Source organism: Schistocerca serialis, chromosome 1 (genome assembly GCF_023864345.2).
Source record: "Schistocerca serialis cubense isolate TAMUIC-IGC-003099 chromosome 1, iqSchSeri2.2, whole genome shotgun sequence".
NCBI classification, from domain to species: domain Eukaryota; kingdom Metazoa; phylum Arthropoda; class Insecta; order Orthoptera; family Acrididae; genus Schistocerca; species Schistocerca serialis.
The window spans coordinates 1,236,505,626-1,236,528,306 of NC_064638.1; the positions used below are offsets into that span (position 1 = coordinate 1,236,505,626).

The following is a 22,681-nucleotide window of genomic DNA, read 5'->3' on the forward strand; positions in this document are numbered from 1 at the left end:
TTCTCCGTTGATGCTACTTTTCGGAAGCCAAATTACAATTACAAGAACAAATTTTGAGAACTAACAAGGAAACAATATCAGTCAGAACTCATATTTTAAGGAGAAAAAAGATCACTTGCAAGATATCAGCCTCATCAATCGATCCCGCACGAAAATTTTGGCCAGAATTCTGATAGTATGCATTTGTGAGTTTCTGAAAGTACAGCTTTCAAACTTTAGTGCGCACCGATCGTTTGTCGCCACCACTGTTCCACTGCAGCCGCCTAATGCCCGTGCGTCAGGTACGGTACAGTGGAGATAGCAAGAAGTTTGTGAAATACTGTTTTTGGACGTCCGTAGCATGGTTTGTTCCTCGTGTTACACTGTGCAGTTTCTAATCTGCAGCTAGTACCACAGATCCCTTTCTTTTCAACAGTGTTTTGCGATTCACAGATGCAGTATAAAAGAACGAAACGATCAGTGTTCCATTAAAGAAGTAGCATACCGCTATTTAATTACTACCATCGCTGTTTTGCGTTATTTTATTTGGATTTTAAAGTCGTATCTGCAGGAGATGCAGTCTACTCTAACGTGATTCGTATGATTGACTTTTCGATTACATTAGCTTCATTTCATGATATTTGTTCAGTTAGTTAGGGTTTTTTTTAATTTGATTTTGAAGCGTGTATGTAGCTGCAGACTATCAGTACGAGAATAGTCTTAAAATAATATTTTACTCATATATGAGTAGAATAACATGTATTCTCGAACAAGATTCCAAAACAAGTTGGGTGTATGTGCCCATCTCCCATCTCCGCTTCCTAAGCTTTCAAAATCCCGCTAGTAGGAGGGATTTGGATGTCACATCACTGTGCAGTATTTCGCGCTCGGTCGTTAAGAGGCTGCAGAGGGGCTGAACGAGTAACAAAATTTAAACGCAGTACATTCAGTAGGTGATGACCCAAATTTTCTGCCAAATTTTCTGCCGTTGTACCTTCTTCTCCTTAAAATATGAAGTTAAGCCGCTTATTTTTCCATGTGGTATGTCTTAGTTACAAATTGTCTTACCGAAATCCTTCGCATTAGTAAATTAATGGACCGTGTAATACTGAATGGCTCAGAACTTTCTATACATATCTGATATACACCACTGCCCATTAAAATTGCTACATCACGAAGATAACGTGCTACAGACGCGAAATTTAACCGACAGGAAGATGATGCTGTGATATGCAAATTATTAGCTTTTCAGAGCATTCACACAAGGTTGGCGCCGGTGGCGACACCTACAACGTGCTGACATGGGGAAAGTTTCCAACCGATTTATCATACACAAACAGCAGTTGACCGGCGTTGCCTGGTGAAACGTTGTTGTGATGCCTCGTGTAAGGAGGAGAAATGCGTACCATCACGTTTCCGACTTTGATAAAGGTCCGATTGTAGCCTATCGCGATTGCGGTTTATCGTATCACGACACTGGCGCTCGCGTTGGTCGACATCTAATGACTGTTAGCAGAATACGGAATCGGTGGGTTCAGGAGGGTAATACGGAACGCCGTGCTGGATCCCAACGGCCTCGTATCACTAGCAGTCGAGATGACAGGCATATTATCCGCATGGCTGTAGCGGATCGTGCAGCCACGTCTCGATCCCTGAGTCAACAGATGGGGACGTTTGCAAGACAACAACCATCTACACGAACAGTTCGACGACGTTTGCAGCAGCACGGACTATCTGCTTGGAGACCATGGCTTTCGTTACCCTTGACGCTCCATCACAGAGAGGAGCGCCTGCGATGGTGTACTCTACGACGAACCTGGGTGCACGAATGGCAAAACGTCATTTTTTCGGATGAATCCAGGTTCTGTTTACAGCATCATGATGGTCGCATCCGTGTTTGGCGACATCGCGGAGAACACATATTGGAAGCGTGTATTTGTAATCGCCATACTGGCTATCACCCGGCGTGATGGTATGGGGTGCCATTGGTTACACGTCTCGGTCACCTCTTGTTCGCACTGACGGCACTATGAACAGTGGACGTTACATTTCAGATGTGTTACGACCCGTGGCTGTACCCTTCATTCGATCCCTGCGACACCCTACATTTCAGCAGGTTAATGCACGACCGCATGTTGCAGGTCCGGTACGGGCCTTTCTGGATACAGGAAATGTTCGACTGCTGCCTTGACCAGCGCATTCTCCAGATCTCTCACCAATTGAAAACGTCTGGTCAATGGTGGCCGAGCAACTGGCTCGTCACAATACGTCAGTCACTACTCTTGATGAACTGTGGTATCGTGTTGAAGCTGAATGGGCAGCTGTACCTGTACAGACCATCCAGGCTCTGTTTGACTCAATGCCCAGGCGTATCAAGGCCGTTATTACGGCGAGAGGTGGTTGTTCGGGGTACTGATTTCTCAGGATCTATGCACCCGAATTGCGTGAAAATGTAATCAAATCTCTGTTCTAGTATAATATGTTTCACCAGTGAATGCCCGTTTATTATCTGCATTTCTTCTTGGTGCAGCTATTTTAATGGCCAGTAGTGTAGGTGTTTGGAGTCCAGCTAAGCGTATTCTTCTCGCCTTAGCTTAATATTGTCACCCTTAATTGTTTGGCAAGCGGGACATGACAGGAGAGCAGTAAATTTGGAAATTATACGCCTCCTTTTTTTCAGTTTGGTAAGGTACAGACAGATACAAGCAGATACAAGATTTTCTAGCCACTTACAGCTTTTTTTCGTTTGTGTTACAGGTGGAGCGTGTTTTCGTCGTCTGAGATGCAATTCATACTCGAGGAGCATGACCCGTGAGTCATGCAACCAGCTACAAAGTGACTGTGAAAGTAAAGGGATACACAGAGGAGTGGCGAACGACGCTGTCGTTTCGTAATTCCTAACAAAAATTTGTGACGTACGCTGCCACAAAACTACTTGCCAGGCGCAGCTCAGCAAGTGGCACTGTGGACACGATAAATCTTCACGTTTCCTTCGACTCGCTCTTTTATCAGTTTTGCGTGTGACGTCTTGGCAGTGGGGAACAAGTACAATTGAGACACTAACTTCTTCTGTGGGTACCTCAGATACGGCGATGCGACAAGAGAGTGCTGAAAATAAAAACCACCCCTTCCAACAAAATGCTATTAAATTCTATCTGAGGTTGTTGATCTGTTAAGACTGTAATGTCAATTGCGATACGGAATGCTGATTGGTCGACATAGCTTCCAGGAACAGTGTGTTTATAACGCAATGTTTGTACGCTGTCACCGGGAAAGTTAATCGAGGTAGTAGCTGTAAGCAGGAAACTGAAACAACAATAAGTTATGATTCTCGCTATACGAACTGTGTGCTTCCACAATACGCTGCTTCTGTTTGTCAGTATTGCTACGTTCTGTCGCGTGTATATACGAATATATTTGTAATAAATTTATTAAAGCCAACATCTGGTTTAATATTTACACTTAAATCCTGTCCTAAGTATTAGATAACTGGTGATCAACAACATATAGCACAACTGAATTATAATATTTTCAGATATAGCCAGCTTAAATATGTTTCGTGTATGTACAGGGTGTTACAAAAAGGTACGGCCAAACTTTCAAGAAATATTCCTCACACACAAAGAAAAGATGTTATGTGGACATGTGTCCGGAAACGCTTAATTTCCGTGTTAGAGCTCATTTTAGTTTGGTCAGTATGTACTGTACTTCCTCGATTCACCACCAGTTGGCCCAATTGAAGGAAGGTAATGTTGACTTCGATGCTTGTGATGACATGCGACTCATTGCTCTACAGTACTAGCATCAAGCACATCAGTACGTAGCATCAACAGGTTAGTGTTTACCACGAACGTGGTTTTGCAGTCAGTGCAATGTTTACAAATGCGGGGTTGGCAGATGCCCATTTGATATATGGATTAGCACGGGGCAATAGCTGTGGCGCGGTATGTTTGTATCGAGACAGATTTCCAGAGCGAAGGTGTCCCGACAGGAAGACGTTCGAAGCAATTGATCGGCGTCTTAGGGAGCACGGAACATTCCAGCCTATGACTCGCGACTGGGGAAGACCTACTGTAGAACGACGACGACACCTGCAATGGACGAGGCAGTTCTTCGTGCAGTGGACGATAACCGTAATGTCAGCGTCAGAGAAGTTGTTGCTGTACAAGGTAACGTTGACCACGTCACTGTATGGAGAGTGCTACGGAAGAAGCAATTGTTTCCGTACCATATACAGCGTGTGCAGGCACTATCAGCAGCTGATTGGCCTCCACGGGTACACTTCTGCGAATGGTTCATCCAACATTTTGTCAATCCTCATTACAGTGCAAATGTTCTCTTTACGGATGAGGCTTCATTCCAACATGATCAAATTGTAAATTTTCACAATCAACATGTGTGGGCTGACGAGAATCCGCACGCAGTTGTGCAATCACGTCATCAACACAGATTTTCTGTGAACGTTTGGGCAGGCATTGTTTGTGATGTCTTGATTGGGCCCCATATTCTTCCACCTACGCTCAATGGAGCACGTTATCATAATTTCATACGGGATACTGTACCTGTGCTGCTAGAACATGTGTCTTTACAAGTACGACACAACACGTGGTTCATGCACCATGGAGCTCCTGCACATTTCAGTCGAAGTGTTCGTACGATTCTCAACAACAGATTCGGTGACCGATGGATTGGTAGAGGCGGACCAATTCCATGGCCTCCACGCTCTCCTGACGTCCACCTTCTTGACTTTCATTTATGGGGGCATTTGAAAGCTCTTGTCTACGCAACCCCGGTACCAAACGTAGAGAATCTTCGTGCTCGTATTGTGGACGGCTGTGATACAATACGCCATTCTCCAGGGCTGCATCAGCGCATCAGGGATTCCATGTGACGGAGGGTGGATGCATGTATCCTCGCTAACGGAGGACATTTTGAACATTTCCTGTAACAAAGTGTTTGAAGTCACGCTGGTACGTTCTGTTGCTTTGTGTTTCCATTCCATAATTAATGTGATTTGAAGAGAAGTAATAAAATGAGCTCTAACATGGAAAGTAAGCGTTTTCGGATACATGTCCATATAACATATTTTCTTTCTTTGTGTGAGGAATGTTTCCTGAAAGTTTGGCCGTACTATTTTGAAACACCCTGTATATCATCAAATGGACATTTTAATTTTTTTCCGTTGCGTAGAGTTTAGGCTACTATATAGCAAATTCTAGCTTCCATCGTGAAGGGATCCAGGTTTCGTTACCTTGTCAGTAAACAGTGTTTGGGGATTAACCTCCCCAAGCGCCAATCTACGTGAAGGTAATGGTGGCCTGTGACTGGCTGTAAATCTGAGGAGGTTACTTTTAAGTAAAGAAATGTAATATTTTTGTAATATGGAATAAAGTAAACATCATGAATGGATCAGTTCATACAATAATAAGGTAGGAGACGAGGTACTGGCGGAATTGAAGCTGTGGGGACGGGTTGTGGGTCGTGCTTGGGTAGCTCAGATGGTAGAGCACTTGCCCGCGAAAGGCAAAGATCCCGAGTTCGAGTCTCGGTCCGGCAAACAGTTTTAATCTGCCAGGAAGTTTCACTAAATCATGAAGTTTACGCAAGATCCACTTAAGTAAATTTTATTAAAATGTAAAGCAAAAGGAATCCATGGAGATCGGCAACGACGTATGGTCTTGCGTCAGTTAACCGAGATGTCGTCGGCGGGAAGCCTGCGTTTTGCGATGAGTGAACGCGAGTATTGCAGCTAGATAACGGTGACCTGGATCAACTCACAGCTTTAAGTTACTATAGAAGTCTACATTCTGAAGTCGAGGGCAGCAGGCTTTCCGATGAGAAAACCACTGTTTCTTGTGCTCGAATTCGAACCAAGTACACGGGCGTATATTTTGGAAAGGTTTTTCTCTGATCCTTGTCGACATACTGACAAAATTAGGGTTTCAGAACAACTGTACACTGCAAGAAGCACTAATTGGATCCTAATTATCCAGGTAATGTATAAATTTCGAATGAGACTTTTTGTGTCTGCTGAAAACGACAGCAAACTGTAAGCAAAGACGTTGTCAGAGGTTGTGTATGAACAGTGGGTCAACGGTTAAAAGTTGTTTTATACTCTGTGAATTACGAATTCAATAGAAAATTTTAATTTTGTTCGTTAGTTGGGACACTATTGAAGCTTTTTTCGGTTTTTGTTCCACTCTGAGGTAATAAGCATTGGAAAGTTACGTACTACTTCATCTTTCACATTAAAAAATGAAACTTTCCTTTTAACACACTGCATATCGGTAACGTGAAGTAAATATTTACGTAGTTACCACTGGAATATTTTTTCAGACAGATAGCAATTAAACTTAAAAATTAAGTGGATTAGTTACTTCTTCCTTGAAGGACGGTTCATAACTCCTCAAAAGACGAAAAATGACCTGTTTTCCGAAGGCCTGTATTCCTTACTAACAGCAAGATCATGACTACGTAATTCTCCAACTGAAGATCATGGCGTGGGCCATGGGAACATGTACTGGTGGAAGAAGTAAGTGAATGATGCAGAAAACTATTTATTTGTATGCATTAGTTTCACATGTAAGTTAATTCTTGGCACATGAAGACAGTGACGGAACAAATGCGTGTCTGAACAAATGGGATTCGATGGATGGTCGTAACTGTGAGGTCGTGTGGAGGTACTGGAAGGGTTTACATAGTCGCCCTGGTAATATTACTTACTAAAGTGTAGTTTGCCCACGACTGGTGTGAGTATAGTTGAGGGATTTTTGAAAGTAATGTGACGTACGCGAGTGACTGCATGTACGGTAAAGAATGACAGGCGGTTTATTCGGTAAGCTGGTCTTAAAACCGAGACAGACGAGAGACTGAAACGTAACCAACTTGCGTCGTAAGAGCAGAAGATGCAATTGTGCGAGTCCGCGTGAGAGGTGATTTTGTTCAGTAGAGGTGCAGAGTGCTACAGTCGTGATTCTTACACGAAATGTGTAATATGAAGGTAGATTCTAGGAGTTGGTCGATAACATTAAACAATCAAAACAGGCGGCAAACTAACTACAGAGTACTGCCATTAACGAACAGTTTCCTACCACTATTGACAAAGTATTTCACTTTAGATACCGTAATTTTTGTTACTATTCAGATGATCTCAAGGATAGACACATAAATCCGGCAGTTTGAAAACGTACAGCTATTTCTGAAGTCTGACTAGAAGTCACGTTACGAGAAAATATGGGAATCCCGACTCCACACATGCGGACTACACGAAATACTCGTATGGAATTTAACGAACTAAATTAAGATAGTTTACTGAATTCCTCACAATTGTGCCTTGAATAATCAGTAATACACCGAAGAAGCTTGGTGAATGCAAATGATTGTCACTCTCATAAAATAGTCCAACGTAAAGGTACAGATTATCGTAGTCAGGGTGTAGGAGAAATTATGTCGGTATGATACTGAGATGACCTCCTATGAAACCACCGATTTAAGTTATTATATAATATTACAAGCATAAATATTCATAAAAAGGATGGTCTGACGTCACTGCGGCGCAGGACGGACCACAGTGGGGACGACACGTGGCTATTAGGGAGAACGGGAAGGGTACCGGAAGAATTAGGACGTGGGGCGAACATCAGCTGCACTTCTGTGGTATAATAAGCTCTATTCAGGCTCATGTCGAGTTCCCAACCCCAAATCCAGTATAGTCGTGTATGAAGGAGCTATGATTGGTGTTGAAAAACTGTATTTTGATTCGCGACAAATTGCACTGACTTAGAGGGAGTAGGTAACGAACAAAACTTACTCCAGCTCACGTTGATAAGTAGGATGCTATGACTATTCCGTGTCCACTGTGTCGGTGTCGTAAATTAATCGGCACTAATGGTCATGTTTCTAAAAGTGGCAGGGGTAACATACAGGGAGCGAAAGGCTATTTACAATTTGTACAGAAAACAGATGGCAGTTATAAGAGTCGAGGGGCACGAAAGGAAAGCAGTGGTTGGGAAGGGAGTGAGACAGGGTTGCAGCCTATCCCCGATGTTATTCAATCTGTATATTGAGCAAGCAATAAAGGAAACTAAAGAAAAATTCGGTGTAGGTATTAAAATCCATGGAGAAGAAATAAAAACTTTGAGCTTCGCCGATGACATCGTAATTCTGTCAGAGACAGCAAAGGACCTGGACGAGGAGCTGAACCGAAAGGACAGTTCTTGAAAGGAGGATATAAGATGAACATCAAAAAAAGCAAAACGAGAATAATGGAATGCAGCCGAATTAAATCCGATGGTGCTGAGGGAATTAGATTAGGAAATGAGACACTTAAAGTAGTAAAGGAGTCTTGCTATTTGGGGAGCAAAATAACTGATGATGGTCGAAGTAGAGAGGATATAAAATGTTGACTGGCGACGGCAAGGAAAGCGTTTCTGAAGAAGAGAAATTTGTTAACATCGAGTATAGATTTAAGTGTCAGGAAGTCTTTTCTGAAAGTATTTTTATGGAGTGTAGCCATGTATGGAAGTGAAACGTGGACGATAACCAGTTTGGACAAGAAGAGAATAGAAGCTTTCGAAATGTGGTGCTACAGTAGAGTGCTGAAGATCATATGGGTTAGATCATGTAACTAATGAGAATTGGGGAGAAGAGGAGTTTGGGCACAACTTGACTAGAAGAAGGGATCGATTGGTAGGGCATATTCTGAGGCATCAGAGGATCACCAATTTAATATTGGAGGGCAGCTTGGAGGGTAAAAATCGTAGAGGGACACCAAGAGAGGAGTACACTAAACAGATTCAGAAGGATGTAGGTTGCAGTAGGTACTGGGAGATGAAGAACTTTGCACAGGATAAAGTAGCACGGAGAGCTGCATCAAACCAGTCTCTTGACTGAAGACCACAACACCAATAATGGTCACTTTGTCATGGCGGTGAGGTTAGGCTATTTATATGTTTTGGAGGGTATCAGGTTATTAATTGCCAGCAGATCCAAACTACCCGGTGTTATGGTTTGAAGTCCTTCGTGGTTGACTTCATAAATCATATGCCGCACATCAGAGCTGTGGCAGCTTAGAACTGATTTGCGAGTAAGTTTTGCTTCAGTATCGGTAGTGTTGTGTTCAGAGGACGAAGTTATAATTGTGTCAGCTCCATGAATTCTAAGAAAAGTACGTGTAACTTGGTGCAATTGATGGAACTAACGTACACCTACAAAATCAGAGAACAGTGGTCTGAACAATATATTAAGATTTTACCAGATTTGTCTGACATTCACGGGATTTCCAACCTCTCTCAGAGTGTTGTTGTCCTAGAATAACTTAGTATTAGAGTTCATATGTTTGGTGCCCAACGTATTAGCAGCCTCATTATAGGTAAGGTCAGGTAAGGTTAACAGGTCGAGGACTCGTGCACGGACATTGAAGACGCAGAACCAACAGGTATGTCTGCTACTCAATAGAGACCTCCACTCCTAATGGGTGTCCGGTTATTGATACAGGCAGGTATATTGTTGGTTATTTTTTTCTCGATGGAAACTTAAGTGTTTTGTCTCCATTGAACCATCCCCCACTCCATTTTCATCAGCAAAGGAGAACAGTAAAATGTAAGACATGTTTGACACTAGGCTATGTGTCTATTAAATTAGCTTTGAACTTCTAGCAATTAAAATACAGCTCAAGAACAAATATAAACACAAGAGGAAGGACAAATTTACGTTCAAACTCGGGAATTCGTAGCACTTCATTATAGATCTTCACACTAATTGAATAAATGCCGCTGAGAAACATTATTTATTACATAACTGTTCCACCGTCAGATACAAAACGGGCATAAGTCGCTCCCAGGCCGCATATTATGGCGACAGCGGCCGCCTGCAGTATAATGAGCATTACGTTTACAGGTTGGTACAGGTAACTTCTAAAACAAGAGACGAACGTACGGGTGTCAATAAAATACAATTAGTCTAAAAACCCCACAAGCCGCTCCGAGCTCGGGAACTGAAATAAACGATTATAGCAGTTGGTACTAAAGAATGTTCATGGATAAGAAGAAGATTCACATTTCTTTAAAACTAATTTTAAATGAAAGACACACAGCATCAGCTAATGACTCCGCGATAACTAAAGGTATTCAGTAGCTAATTTGCTTGTAAGAAATGCAGCTCTAGAAGTAGCCATCCAGTAACAAAACAATCTGCGAGTCTTTATTGTCGGCAGCTAATGGGCCAATAGTTTCAAATTAGAATAATTAACTAAGTGTCTCTTTCAAGTAAGCTCAGCACTGCTTAAGATCGCTTAGTAACTAAATCACTGAAAGACAACTGCAAAACTTTAGCACAACATATCCTATAGAAATAAAATCGCTGTCCTTGAAGTGAAGTCAGCACATCGGCTGATAAATGTAACATACAAAATTCACATAAAACTAATATAAGACATTGCTTTTGGGAACAGGGCGAAACTCCTCTAAGACAATTAAATCACTGGCAATGAACAAACTTTTATAGACTTGCAAATGTTCACCCTTTTCGTGGCGGAGTGGCTTTCGCCTTTTTTAAATTTCACAGAATAACTCTCCACCAGCCAAAACTAAAGGCGCTTAGCGCACACCGTATACCACTTTTGCGAGCCACACAATTCCCCACCCAGTGCGATTACTGCAGCGTGGAGCTCCCTTCATATCATGCGCAATACACGACGAGGTAATAACATTTCTGGCTGAGAAGTTATCCTCTGCTAACTACGCTAATATAGCTTCCAGACATCACATTTCCAACACAGCTGTCATTAGATACGCATCCGTGCACACTGCTTGATCTCCACTGCTGTCTGCCACAACTGTTAAAGTACCACACCGACTAGTGCCTCCCGTAAACTGAAATTAGAGTGGCGGACAGACAGCATGCTGCCCTGACCCGAAAATGTCAATTTTAAATTTATTTTTTATTTATTGATAGAACTGATGGGCAGTAAGCTCGTAAAGTTTCAATGATGAAATCGCATCCGAAGTGCCTGAAAAACAATTAAACGTATGGCTCCACCTTCCCGCCACACCCACTTGATGAAGCAAAACTTCAGTATTAGCTCGTTGAACAACCCCTATATTCACAAGGGAAGGCTTCTAAATTGTATTCTGGATGTTGTGAAGACCACTTATAGGTTTGTGACCGATCCTGAACTTCTAAAAAGCGTATTCACGGCAAAATAAAGAATCCAAGTGAGTCTATAAATGCCCTTAAACAAGGTTTTCAACTGCTACTGTTGTCAGAATTGTAACTTAGGACACAGCTATTTTATTTAATGATGGGAACGTAGGGAGGATGAAGATATTAGAGAATGGGCATTAAGATAGGAAATACCACTCAATAAATCTTGAGGGAAACAGATTTACAGCGCCTCTATGCAGCTGAAAAGTCAGTTGAGGACCTGGAAAAGTAAAGAAGGCAGGAAACAACAAACCAGAAGAGAAGCCTTCATGATAAAGAGGACCCTGAGTACAAATCTGGGGCCTTCCGAGGAAGTGACATAAGAAAAAACCATTAGGTTGAGCTTGAAACTGCACTTCCTGAAAACTGTCTGTTTTAAAGTTTATGTACCTTTTTCTCAGAATCTTTGTAGCCTAGAATTATGAAATTTAGAAAACGTATTTCTATAACGCAACAAAAGTAGTCACAAGAAACATTTTTGAAATTCTCAGTAAAGCTAAGGTATGGGGCAATGTGTTTGGAATTTCCCATTAATTTTTTATCATACTTACAGAATTATAATTAAAAATTAGCTATATATTCATGAAACCTCACGATAGTAGCTTACTATATATAAAGAGGTTAAATAGAGAAAATTTTGTAGAAATCTCTTGAATAGCTTCTAAGAAAAAGACAAAACTACTTTTTGAAAATAATTTTTTTAAATTCCAAGGAACTGAACAGTAAATGCGTTAGTTTCGTGTAAAACATGTTGCAAAATTTCATTGCCGTATTTCCAAAATTATGGACTTGGTGCATCTTTAATAAGTGTGTGTTTTTCACGAACTTTCCGCCTTAAGGCTTCGACGCTCCACGCCCAACAACTAGCGGCGAGAGCTACATCGCGAAAGAAAGACAACACTCACCATAAGCACAAAGCAAGGAAAATTAAAATGAAAGTTATATCGGGGGAAAGTGTCGGAGAATGTTTTAATGTCAAGACGCTCAGTATTGTGTCCCAATCTCTGTGTTCTGCATCAACGTAAATTGAAAACCCGTCTACCAGCGACTTATTAAAGCGGTCTGTGAGACCATTCGTCTGTGGATGGAATGCAGTTATTATCCTGCAAGTGATGTCACAAGATGTAATTATCTCTGATGCTACTCTCGACTGCAAAAGTTTTCCACCATCAGAGATCATCACATGGGGTTATCCGTGCTTTGAAAGGAACCTTGCAATTTAAAGAGCTTCGGCAGTCGCCACAGATTTAATGACAGCATAGCAGATGAGGTAGTTAGTGCACACTATTATAGATCGATTACGACTTGTCGATTTCGGAAACCTCCGCAAGAGGTTGATTACAAGTTTGCGGAATGGCGCTACTGTGGGCGGGATTTGTAAAATTTGTCCAGGAGGTAACTATCTTCCGTCGCTAGCATTTCTTGCAGTAGCTCACTTAGCGCCTAACGGATCACTAGAGACATGGCCGGTGATACCTGCATATGTTTTGGTTAAAGTCATCACAGATCGAAGGAGACCAGGTGGTGGACTGCCGTGGAAATATTTCACAATAAATAGTCGTAGACGTGGGACGACGAACAACCACTTTTGTCCCACTCAATCAAATTCATCTCTTACAGTTCTCCGTTAACTACGAGTGGAATTATGATTTGGCGGGTTCCTCCTCCACTAAGACTTCTGTGGTTGCCTCTAGTCAGCACTAATGTCATTTAATACAGCGATGACTAAGGTTTCATCTGCGTTGCTCCGTTCCTCCATACGATTCCTTGAAAGGCTGTCGGCGTCCTTTTATTTGCGTCCACTTTTGTGTACCAAGAGATGCCGTACTCCTGCAGTCTCGACGCCCATACCACCAGTCGACCTGACAGATTCTTTAGCCAGCAGGCTGAATGGTTTGCCAAATAAATAAGGCCTGAACTTATTGATGGCCCAGACTATTGCACGGTACTTTTTCTCGGCTATAGAGTAGTTCGCCTCTGACTTGGAGTGTTCTCTGGAAGCACATCTGTCACTTTTTCAGAACCTTCCTGAATTTGTGCTAGAACTGTCACTATTCAAAAAGCGCTACGGTCAGTGTGTTGTTCTGTCGAGGCATTCTCGTAGTAATTATTTATTTAGCGTATGGCGCTACACACATGGTTTACACTAATTACATTATGAAATTATATGATAAAATGCACTATAAAATACGTAAGTGAAGGATACATATTCAGATAAAGTATAATACATACGCACAATAAAAAGTAACATCATAGCAGATATTTTGCATTACACAAGTCTTCAAATTCTGACGTCCAAATTGGCGATCCATTCGAGGCACGGCGGTGTGGCGTCAGCCCGACTACCCTGGTAGTCCTGGGCGATGTGCTGTATTGTTTGATTAGGTGCCCCACAGTCACAGCAAGGGCTGGAAGCTTTCCCCACTTGTGTAGAGTGTGTGCACATAGTCCATGTCCTGTTCGGATTCTCTTTAGGCTTTTCCAGAGCTGTCGTGGAAGTTCAAAGCCCTCTGATGGACAGATAAGTTCACGGTTGTCAGGGGAGGCACTATCACACTAGCTCTCGTGCCATTTAGTATCCATGCTGAAGTTGGCAGCTGACACTCGTTGGGCCAGTCTTAAAGGGGGATTTCTGGAGCGGAGTCGTGTTCTTTCCAAAGTTGGGACATCTTCATGGATAGGAAGCAGGGGGTTATTCATTATTTTTGTATATTCCTTGATCAGAGCTTCCTGTCCTCGCAGGGAGGGTGGAGCTATATGACTAAGTATTGGAAGCCAATATAGTGGGAAGACTTTATGCATCCAGTTAGGGTTCTCATAGCAGCGCTGAGCTGGGTGTCCACCTTGTTTACATGTTTGCTGGTTAACCACGCTGGTGCACAGTACTCGGCTGCAGAGTACACTAAGGCGAATGCAGTAGTACTATGGGACTTAACTTCTGAGGTCATGAGTCCCGTAGAACTTAGAACTACTTAAACCTAACTAACCTAAGGACAGCACACACATCCATGCCCGAGGCAGGATTCGAACCTGCGACCGTAGCGGTCGCACGGTTCGCGCCTAGAACCGCTCGGCCACCCCGGCCGGCAGTACTATGCTAGAACTGGAGATGTTAGTGCCCTCTTAAAGAAAAGGAAAGAACTTTATTTCGCGTCGTCGCAGGAAAATTTAGCTTCTTTCGACATTAGTTCTCGCAACAGATGTGCTTTGATACAGATGTCATTCATAAATCACTGATAGTGTGAGTTCATTCAGAGAAAACGTCTCATATCAAGAATGTGAGGAGGAGTCGGAAAATCTGTGACTGTTCACATTTTCTCTGGATAGTGATAGATCCCATCGCCATTCACTAGATGCTCAAAGATTTTCGGTTTCAGTCAACGACTTGCAGTCTGAACACACTTCATCACGGTTGTAAGGTAGCTTAGATGTTGTTCAACTGCCTTCGAAACAACGACAGTGTCATACAGGGAGCAAAGCCACATCTTCCATTTATGGTGTCGAAGCAGGATCTCCACCAAATATTAGAAGGTTGCTGGAGCGTTACATAGTGCAAACAGCATATTTTTGAACTCTTAGAGACTATAAAGAATTATGAAGGCAGACTTTTCCCAGCCAGCTTCGTAAATTTCGATTTGCCTGTAGACTGGCTACATGTCCATAGTTCAGAAATACTTAACTCCTTTCGAGTGTCTGCGTACTGGATCCCCAGTGATTCGTAGGACGAGCTGCGAAGGATCGGTTCAACTTTGTGAAACATCCATAGTAGGGCACATCTTCCATTTATGGTGTCGAAGCAGGATCTCCACCAAATATTAGAAGGTTGCTGGAGCGTTACATAGTGCAAACAGCATATTTTTGAACTCTTAGAGACTATAAAGAATTATGAAGGCAGACTTTTCCCAGCCAGCTTCGTAAATTTCGATTTGCCTGTAGACTGGCTACATGTCCATAGTTCAGAAATACTTAACTCCTTTCGAGTGTCTGCGTACTGGATCCCCAGTGATTCGTAGGACGAGCTGCGAAGGATCGGTTCAACTTTGTGAAACATCCATAGTAGGGCAGAGATGGTTCAGATGGCTCTAAGCGCTATAAGACTTAACATTTGAGGTCATCAGTCCCCTAGACTAAGAACTACTTAAACCTAAGTAACCAAAGAACATCACACACACATCCATGCCCGAGGCAGGATTCGAACCTGCGACCGTAACAGCCGCGCGGCGCCGGAATGAAGCTCCTAGAACCGCTCGACCACAGCGGCCGGCGTAGGGTAGAGATTGCGGGATCACCTACTCCTTCACTTTGCAGATCTACAGAAGTGGGGAGTGTATGCACGCAATATGGCGACCTGCTTTCCCTCATGCGTTTACCTTTCACACTCTTCCCTCGTGCAACCCACAGAGCATGGTTTCTCTCCTAATGTGGTTCTCCTGCACTTAGATGAGGTACACACATTTCATATTATTTTGTTCTTAACCCACTTCGTTTAGCAGCAAACATTAAGTTCTTACAATTAAAACACTATTTTTAGTAATCTGCAACCTTTACATCCGTTGGAACACGGAAAAAATTAGTCCTGGAGAAAAAAAGACTAGCGCGTTTTTTGTAGTAAATGTGATGTATTTTAATTTTGTATTGGGAAATATTAACTTTTGACGCAGCGGTTTTCGAGCTTTTTCAAGAAAAAACATGAAAAGTTACAGGTAAATGCCTCTTCCCATTGCCCCCCCCCCCCCACTCACCTCACTAGGCACGATTATTAGTACGTTATTCAGAGCACTCCCTGCTACGAATGCACGAAAATCTGTGGCTACACGAATTTTTCCCCTACCCGACCTCTTTTGGTTTTCGTTGACTGCATTATTACACATTCATAGGTTATTAAATCTTTCTCTTATAGTTAACTGTGAATATTGGAACGTATCTACCGGGTGATAAAAAGTCAGTATAAATTTGAAAACTGAATAAATCACGGAGTAATGTAGATAGAGAGGTACAAATTGACACACATGCTTGGAATGACATGGGGTTTAATTAGAACCAAACAAATACAAAAGTTCAAAAAATGTCCGACAGACGGCGCTTTATCTGATGAAAATTGCAATAATTGGCATTACAAAGTAAGACAAAACAAAGATGATGTTCTTCACAGGAAGTGCTCAATATGTCCACCACCATTCCTCAACAATAGTTGTAGTCGACGAATAATGTTGTGAACAGCACTGTAAAGCATGTCCGGAGTTATGGTGAGGCTTCGCGTCGGATGTTGTCTTTCAGCATCCCTAGAGATGTCGGTCGATCACCATACACTTGCGACTTCAGGTAACCCCAAAGCCAATAATCGCACGGACTGAAGTCTGGGGACCTGGGAGGCCAAGTATGGCGAAAGTGGCGGCTGAGCACACGATCATCACCAAACGAGACGCGCAAGAGATCTTTCACGCGTCTAGCAATATGGGGTGGAGCGCCATCCTGCATAAACAACGTACTTTCCAGCAGGTGTTTATCAGCCAGGCTGGGGATGATGTGATTCTGTAACACATCGGCGTACCTTTCACCCGTCACGATAGCAGTTACAAAACCAGAATCACGCATTTCCTCGAAGAAAAAAGGCCCGATAACGGTAGATGTGGTAAATGCAACCCATACCGTGACTTTCTCGTCGTGTAATGGAGTTTCCACGACAGTTCTAGGATTTTCGGTAGCTCAAATTCTGCAGTTGTGGGCGTTGACAGACCCCCGGAGCGTGAAATGAGCTTCGTCGGTCCACAACACGTTACTCAACTAATCGTCATCTTCCGCCATCTTTGGAAACGCCCACACCGCAAGTGCCCTCCGCTTCACTAAATCGCCAGGTAACAGTTCATGACGCCGATGGATTTTGTACGGATAGCATCGGAGGGTACGCCGCAGTGCCAACCTAACAGTAGTGTATGGAATGCCGGTGCGACGTGCGACTGCACGAGCGCTGACTTCCCCGTGCATAGACGAACCCGCTACAGTCTCCATTTCTTCCTGAACTGTCTCAGCAGCATTACGCCTTGTGCTCGGTCGGGCACTACGTAGTCTATCGTCTAAACAACCCGTGGCTTCGAACTTCGAAATCATTCTCGCCACAGCTGCATTTGTCAACGGACCTTTACCCGTTCGAATCTCCTTGCTATGGCGATAGGATCATAACGCTGAACTAGCACATTCCCCATTCTAATTATACAGCTTCACTAAAAGTGCCTTTTCAGGTAACGTCAACATGCTGCAACTGTTGGCGCATCTGATTCTCTTTCTCATTACAGCTGCTTCTAAACGCGATTGTCATGCGCAGTCACTGACGTTTTGCTGTCCAGCGCCAGCTGTCGGTCATTTTGTGAACTTTGTTTTTTTTTGGTTCTAATAAAACCCCATGTCATTCCAAGCATGTGTGTCGATTTTTACCTCACTATGTACATCATTCCGTGATTTATTAAGTTTTCAAATTTATATTCACTTTTTGATCACCCGGTAGATACGGCGCGGAAAGACTGTGCATGATGTATCTGTCATGATTTCGGAGAGTTCATTTCAGACTCAGCAGTGGTGACGTTCTTGTACGAGGCGCAGTGGGCTTTGTACACAGCGTGCCGCACTCGGGGCTGCATTTTGAATAATGTGGCTTGCGGGTGAGCCGGCCTCCGTCTGCACTGCTCATGCATATTCACTGTTAGGGGCGTGGGTGGGGAGAGGAGGGGCGGGGGGGGGGGGGGGGAGGACACAGCACCACGCACCATTTGCCGAATTAATGGCTTTCGAGTCCTCAAAACAAGGGCAGTCGCTGCTCTCTTGGGAAGAGATCGTGCACCCTCTGACTTAAAGGGCAACTCCGTCGAAAGGCAGTATTCGCAGCTGCAAACACTGTTGCAGGCCCTGCCCTAGACAGTCACTGTTTCTATGCTCCACTGGCACAGCTCTTACGCAACAGGTGAAAACCGTATACGGTGACAATGCCAGCAGACGATGTGAACACAAAATTGGAAATAACGTGAAGAAGATATGGTGCGATTAACAGCTTTTGCGGGTATTATTTATTCTTTTAACAGAATTTTACCCTTTTGGAATAAGACCATTCCTGTTTCAATCTTCGGCTTTGTACTTAACTACTTGTTAGATATATTCCAAATCCTGTATTACCCTACAGTCCCCACTAGTACCACAGAAGATTTCCCAGATATCATAACCCAGGTTCTATCATTTTGTCTTTTCTTCTTTTCTTTGTTTCACATATGTTCCTTTCTTTGACGATTCTCCATAGAAACTCGTTATTCCTCACCCTGTCGAGTCCCCTAACTTTTAATTGCTTTCAATAGCACCACATCTCGAACGCTTCGATTCTCTTCTTTTACAGTTTTTCCCACAGTCCATGGTTCATTACTACAAAGTACTATGCAACTAACATACATTTTTAGAATTCTTTTCCAATAATTAAGACCGATGTTCGATACTAGTAGCCTTCTTTTGACCATGAAGGTCTTCTTTGCCTGTGATAGTCGGTTTACAATCCAATAAAGGATTTCTAAACCATTGCCTGATCCTCATATAATCCAGCTGGAATTTCTAGCGTCTCTCCGTCTTTTTCAAGTATACTCAATGCTCTTGCAGTTTTTGAACAGTTTATTCACCATTACTAGGTGAACTCAATAAGTCTTTTTGTCTGACATTTCTATTACAAACCATAGTCTCTTGTAACTTATTCCTTCCCCTACAACCGCCTCCAATCCCCCATGATTATTAGATTGTCATTTCCGTTTGCGTACTAAATTACTAAGAGAATAGTCTCAGATGCTTTATCTCGCCTTTTGCTTGTGAAGTTGGGAACTGCACCTCAGTAGTAGTTGCTGTTGGCGTTTGTTTACTGCCAATTTTGACGGAAACAGCTCTATCACCGGACTGTCCACAGTACCTCACTCTCTGTCCCACCTTCCCACTCGCAACAAAACCTACCCCCGCTACCTAATTTTCTGTTGTTGTTGATATAACCCTACATTCGTCTAACCAGCAATCTCAAAAAACATCCTTCATAGTTTCGATATGGTCAATAACTTAGTGAAACACTTATCACAGTCATATTAAATTAGTTCTGAGTTCTTCACGGTAGCATATTACGACAGATACTATTTCTGATACATGTAAATATAAGCGTTTTTCAAAGTAAAAAATTCTGATGCCAGAATGCTATAGCCACTGACAAACGAGAGAACTCCTTGCAGAGATAGCAAATGAAACCGTCAAGAAAGTATACCATTAAAAAAATGCAATAAAGTTACATTGAACACAAAACAAACGTAACGAGATTTTCAATTTGAAGAGTACAAATGACACTATACATGATACACCTACAGACCGTAAAAGAAATGCCAAATTTCTAGAAATGAGTGTCGGTTTTCAGTTCAAGCGTTGTGAACACTCGAAGATTGTTACAAATAGAACAACATCAACATGTTATGACTGAAGAGTCCCGAAATCAGTATGTACAAGTAACAGCTAGCCTCTTTTTAGATGCTGTTTAAATGTACAGTCAGTTCTTAACTATAAATGCAATTCTGGAGAGAAGTACAAAAACTATGAACAGTTTTCAAATTAAAGGGAAGTGCAGTTATTATAATAACACAAAACTGTAATCAGGACTGTTGTAAAGATCTGTTCAAAGCAAGATGGATTTTATCTAGATCTTGGGAGTACCTTCACTCGTAAGTAATGCACGTCAAAATAACCGTGATAATTACTGAATAAAAAATATGTACAGTGGGAAAGGATAACAAGCTGAAGTTATATTGTCAACAAAGAACAAACAGGTTTCCAGGTCTACCACGAAATGAAACTGTATAATAACATTTCCAAGGTGATTAAAGGAATAGCACAAGAAATTAAAAAAGGCAGGTAAAAAATTTTGGACAAAACAGCAGAGATTTGGTATAAATGTAAAACTAGTAAATAATCATAATAATATAATAATAAACGTATCTTTCACTTCATATGGCATTTCCACAGTGTAACGCTTTTCGTTCTTCTCTTCAGAGAGAAACCTTACTCCAAAAGCTCTGCAATATATTTAAAAGCAATATGTTATTGCACTTTGGAGTCCCACATCTCACTCAGATTTTCAGGCAAGCAAACTAGAACTTGCGGTACACAAACCGGAATCCAAACATCATCGCTGTGGATTTAAGTGCTTTCCCTAAATTACCTCAGATTATAGCCGAGAAGGTGTAAGAAGATCCCTGACAGCTTGCAACACTGTTGTCAGCTTTCAATTACGAAGCGCTAACGGCTGCAGGCAGAAACAGTAGCCATCTATAAACATTGAGGCTTTGCCATACAGGAGTTTACGAAATAGCGTTACGTTATTGGTTGAGGTTGGCCCGCGAAGCTGCTGCGCCCAGCCCACTACAACTGTCAGGGATGAACTTCAGCCGACTCAGCTATAGCGTAAGTATGGTTCCCACTATGACACCGCGCCTCATTAAATATTTCGAATTTGCTACGTAAGGGAACCACCCATTGACACATGAGCATGCAAACTTCAGATTCATGCTCCGAAGATTAAAAAGAACACCCATGAACAAACAGAACTACACACAAGAACTAAACACAATAAAGCAAGTAGCAGTAGAAAATGGTTATCCTACCCATATGGTAGACAAGTTAAATCAAAAAATATGCAAACAGTACAAAAATGAACACACCGCACACAGACAAATCCTCACCCAGTACAGAACAACGAAAAACACAAACAATGAGCACACACAAGACACAACACAGCAACAACACTCACACAAAACGAAGTGGCACATACTCACCTACAATAGCAAGATTGTTCACAGAATAAACAACTTATTAAACATGGACTCCGAATAGGATACAGGATGGCGAACACAACACACAAAAAGATCAGGACACAGGAAACACCCATAGATAAATTTAACAGGTCAGGGATATATCTCACATGCAACACTTGCCAGTCAGTATACATAGGACAAACTTCAAACAAGATATTCGGAACATCTCAGAGCTTTAAAAAGCAACAGCTTCCGTATCATAATTGCTGACCACCTTATAGCCAACAACTACCACCCAACCACAATAGAAACAGACTCAACAATTCTAAAACCCAGCCACAGCCTATACAGCAAACTGACCATTGAGGAAAACTTCCATATACAGAAGGCAATAGCAGGAGAAAAACAGGTCTTAAACGAGGCAAAGGTCCCGAGTTCGAGTCTCGGTCGGGCACACAGTTTTAATCTGCCAGGAAGTTTCAGGTCTTAAACGAATACACTACACTCTGCAAGGGCACACTCCTCGTATTTAACACATTAAAGGAACTTTACAAATAAAAACAGCACAAACAGATAAAGTCTACACACAAGCACTCACGCACACACACACACACACACACACACACACACACACACACACACACACAAACAAACAAACACACACACACACACACACACACAAGCAGAAAATAAATAAACACACAGCTAAGAATCACACAGAAAACACACAAACAGACGCACACACACACACACACACACACACACACACACACACACACACACACACAAAGATGAAATTCAAATAAAAATCATATTTGGCGCCGAACTCTCTGGTGAACAAATGAACACTGACTGGGCTGGGACACATAACAAACCACAATCACACTGTGTTCTGGTGTGGTGAAAAGCGTTTTACTACGTTATTTGTGGAAAAACGAAAACCCACTGATGATGGCACAGTGGTGCCGAAACATGTTTTGGTACTGAGAAAAACGGTGTTTTGCATAACTGGCGGACCTCAAATCCAAAAAAAAAATTGCTAGGTAAAACTTGAGTATGTGAGAGTCTGTAGGTATAATATTTGTTTGTTTCTGAACAGCAGTAACATGATATGTCCAATATCCTTGTCAAACTGATCCACATATAAGTAAAACTACGACCAACCACATGCAAGTCTGTCTACTTCCACTATTTATTCTCTCTGCTGCTCCTTCCAGCATGTTTGGTTACCACTGGATAGAACAGTAGATGTTCAACTACCCTTCAAAGGCGTATGTGTTTTTCGAAAAGGTGCAACCACCCTCATAGGAATTGATAAGGAAGCGCTTATGTTCTAGTGATACGCAATATGAAATAAGTAATGTCTATGAAAACGTTTCTAACGCTATCTGACTCAAATAAACATCTCTAAAGTATCGATACAGGACCCACATTCATGGACAAGACCACAAAAGAAGGGGTAGTGATCAACATGTTCCAAAATAACGCAAGTACCTGGGTAAATGCAACAAGTGGTACTAACATGTGTGAGATTCTCTCTTATAGTGATCAGGTGTACTGTGGGGCTGTTGCTGCAGACAAGTATTTATCATTTCGGAGTGAATGTTAAGTGTCTGAAAAGATACTTAACAGGGCACCAATATCTTCATATCAGACATGATAACTCACCGACGCAGTGAAATCATAGGTAA

At 42.2% G+C, this 22,681-nt stretch overlaps 1 protein-coding gene across 1 annotated transcript in view; it reads left to right on the forward strand.

The window, feature by feature from the left end:
• Nucleotides 1-3,407, forward strand: part of LOC126459831 (lachesin-like) — a gene marked incomplete at its 5' end in the record, with an annotated part of 666,568 nt that extends 663,161 nt beyond the window's left edge. Inside the window, one exon of the mRNA XM_050095886.1 lies at nt 2,737-3,407. Within this exon, the coding sequence (XP_049951843.1) occupies nt 2,737-2,760 (24 nt within the window). The remainder of the gene's footprint in view (nt 1-2,736) is intronic.
• Nucleotides 3,408-22,681: the final 19,274 nt, after the last annotated feature.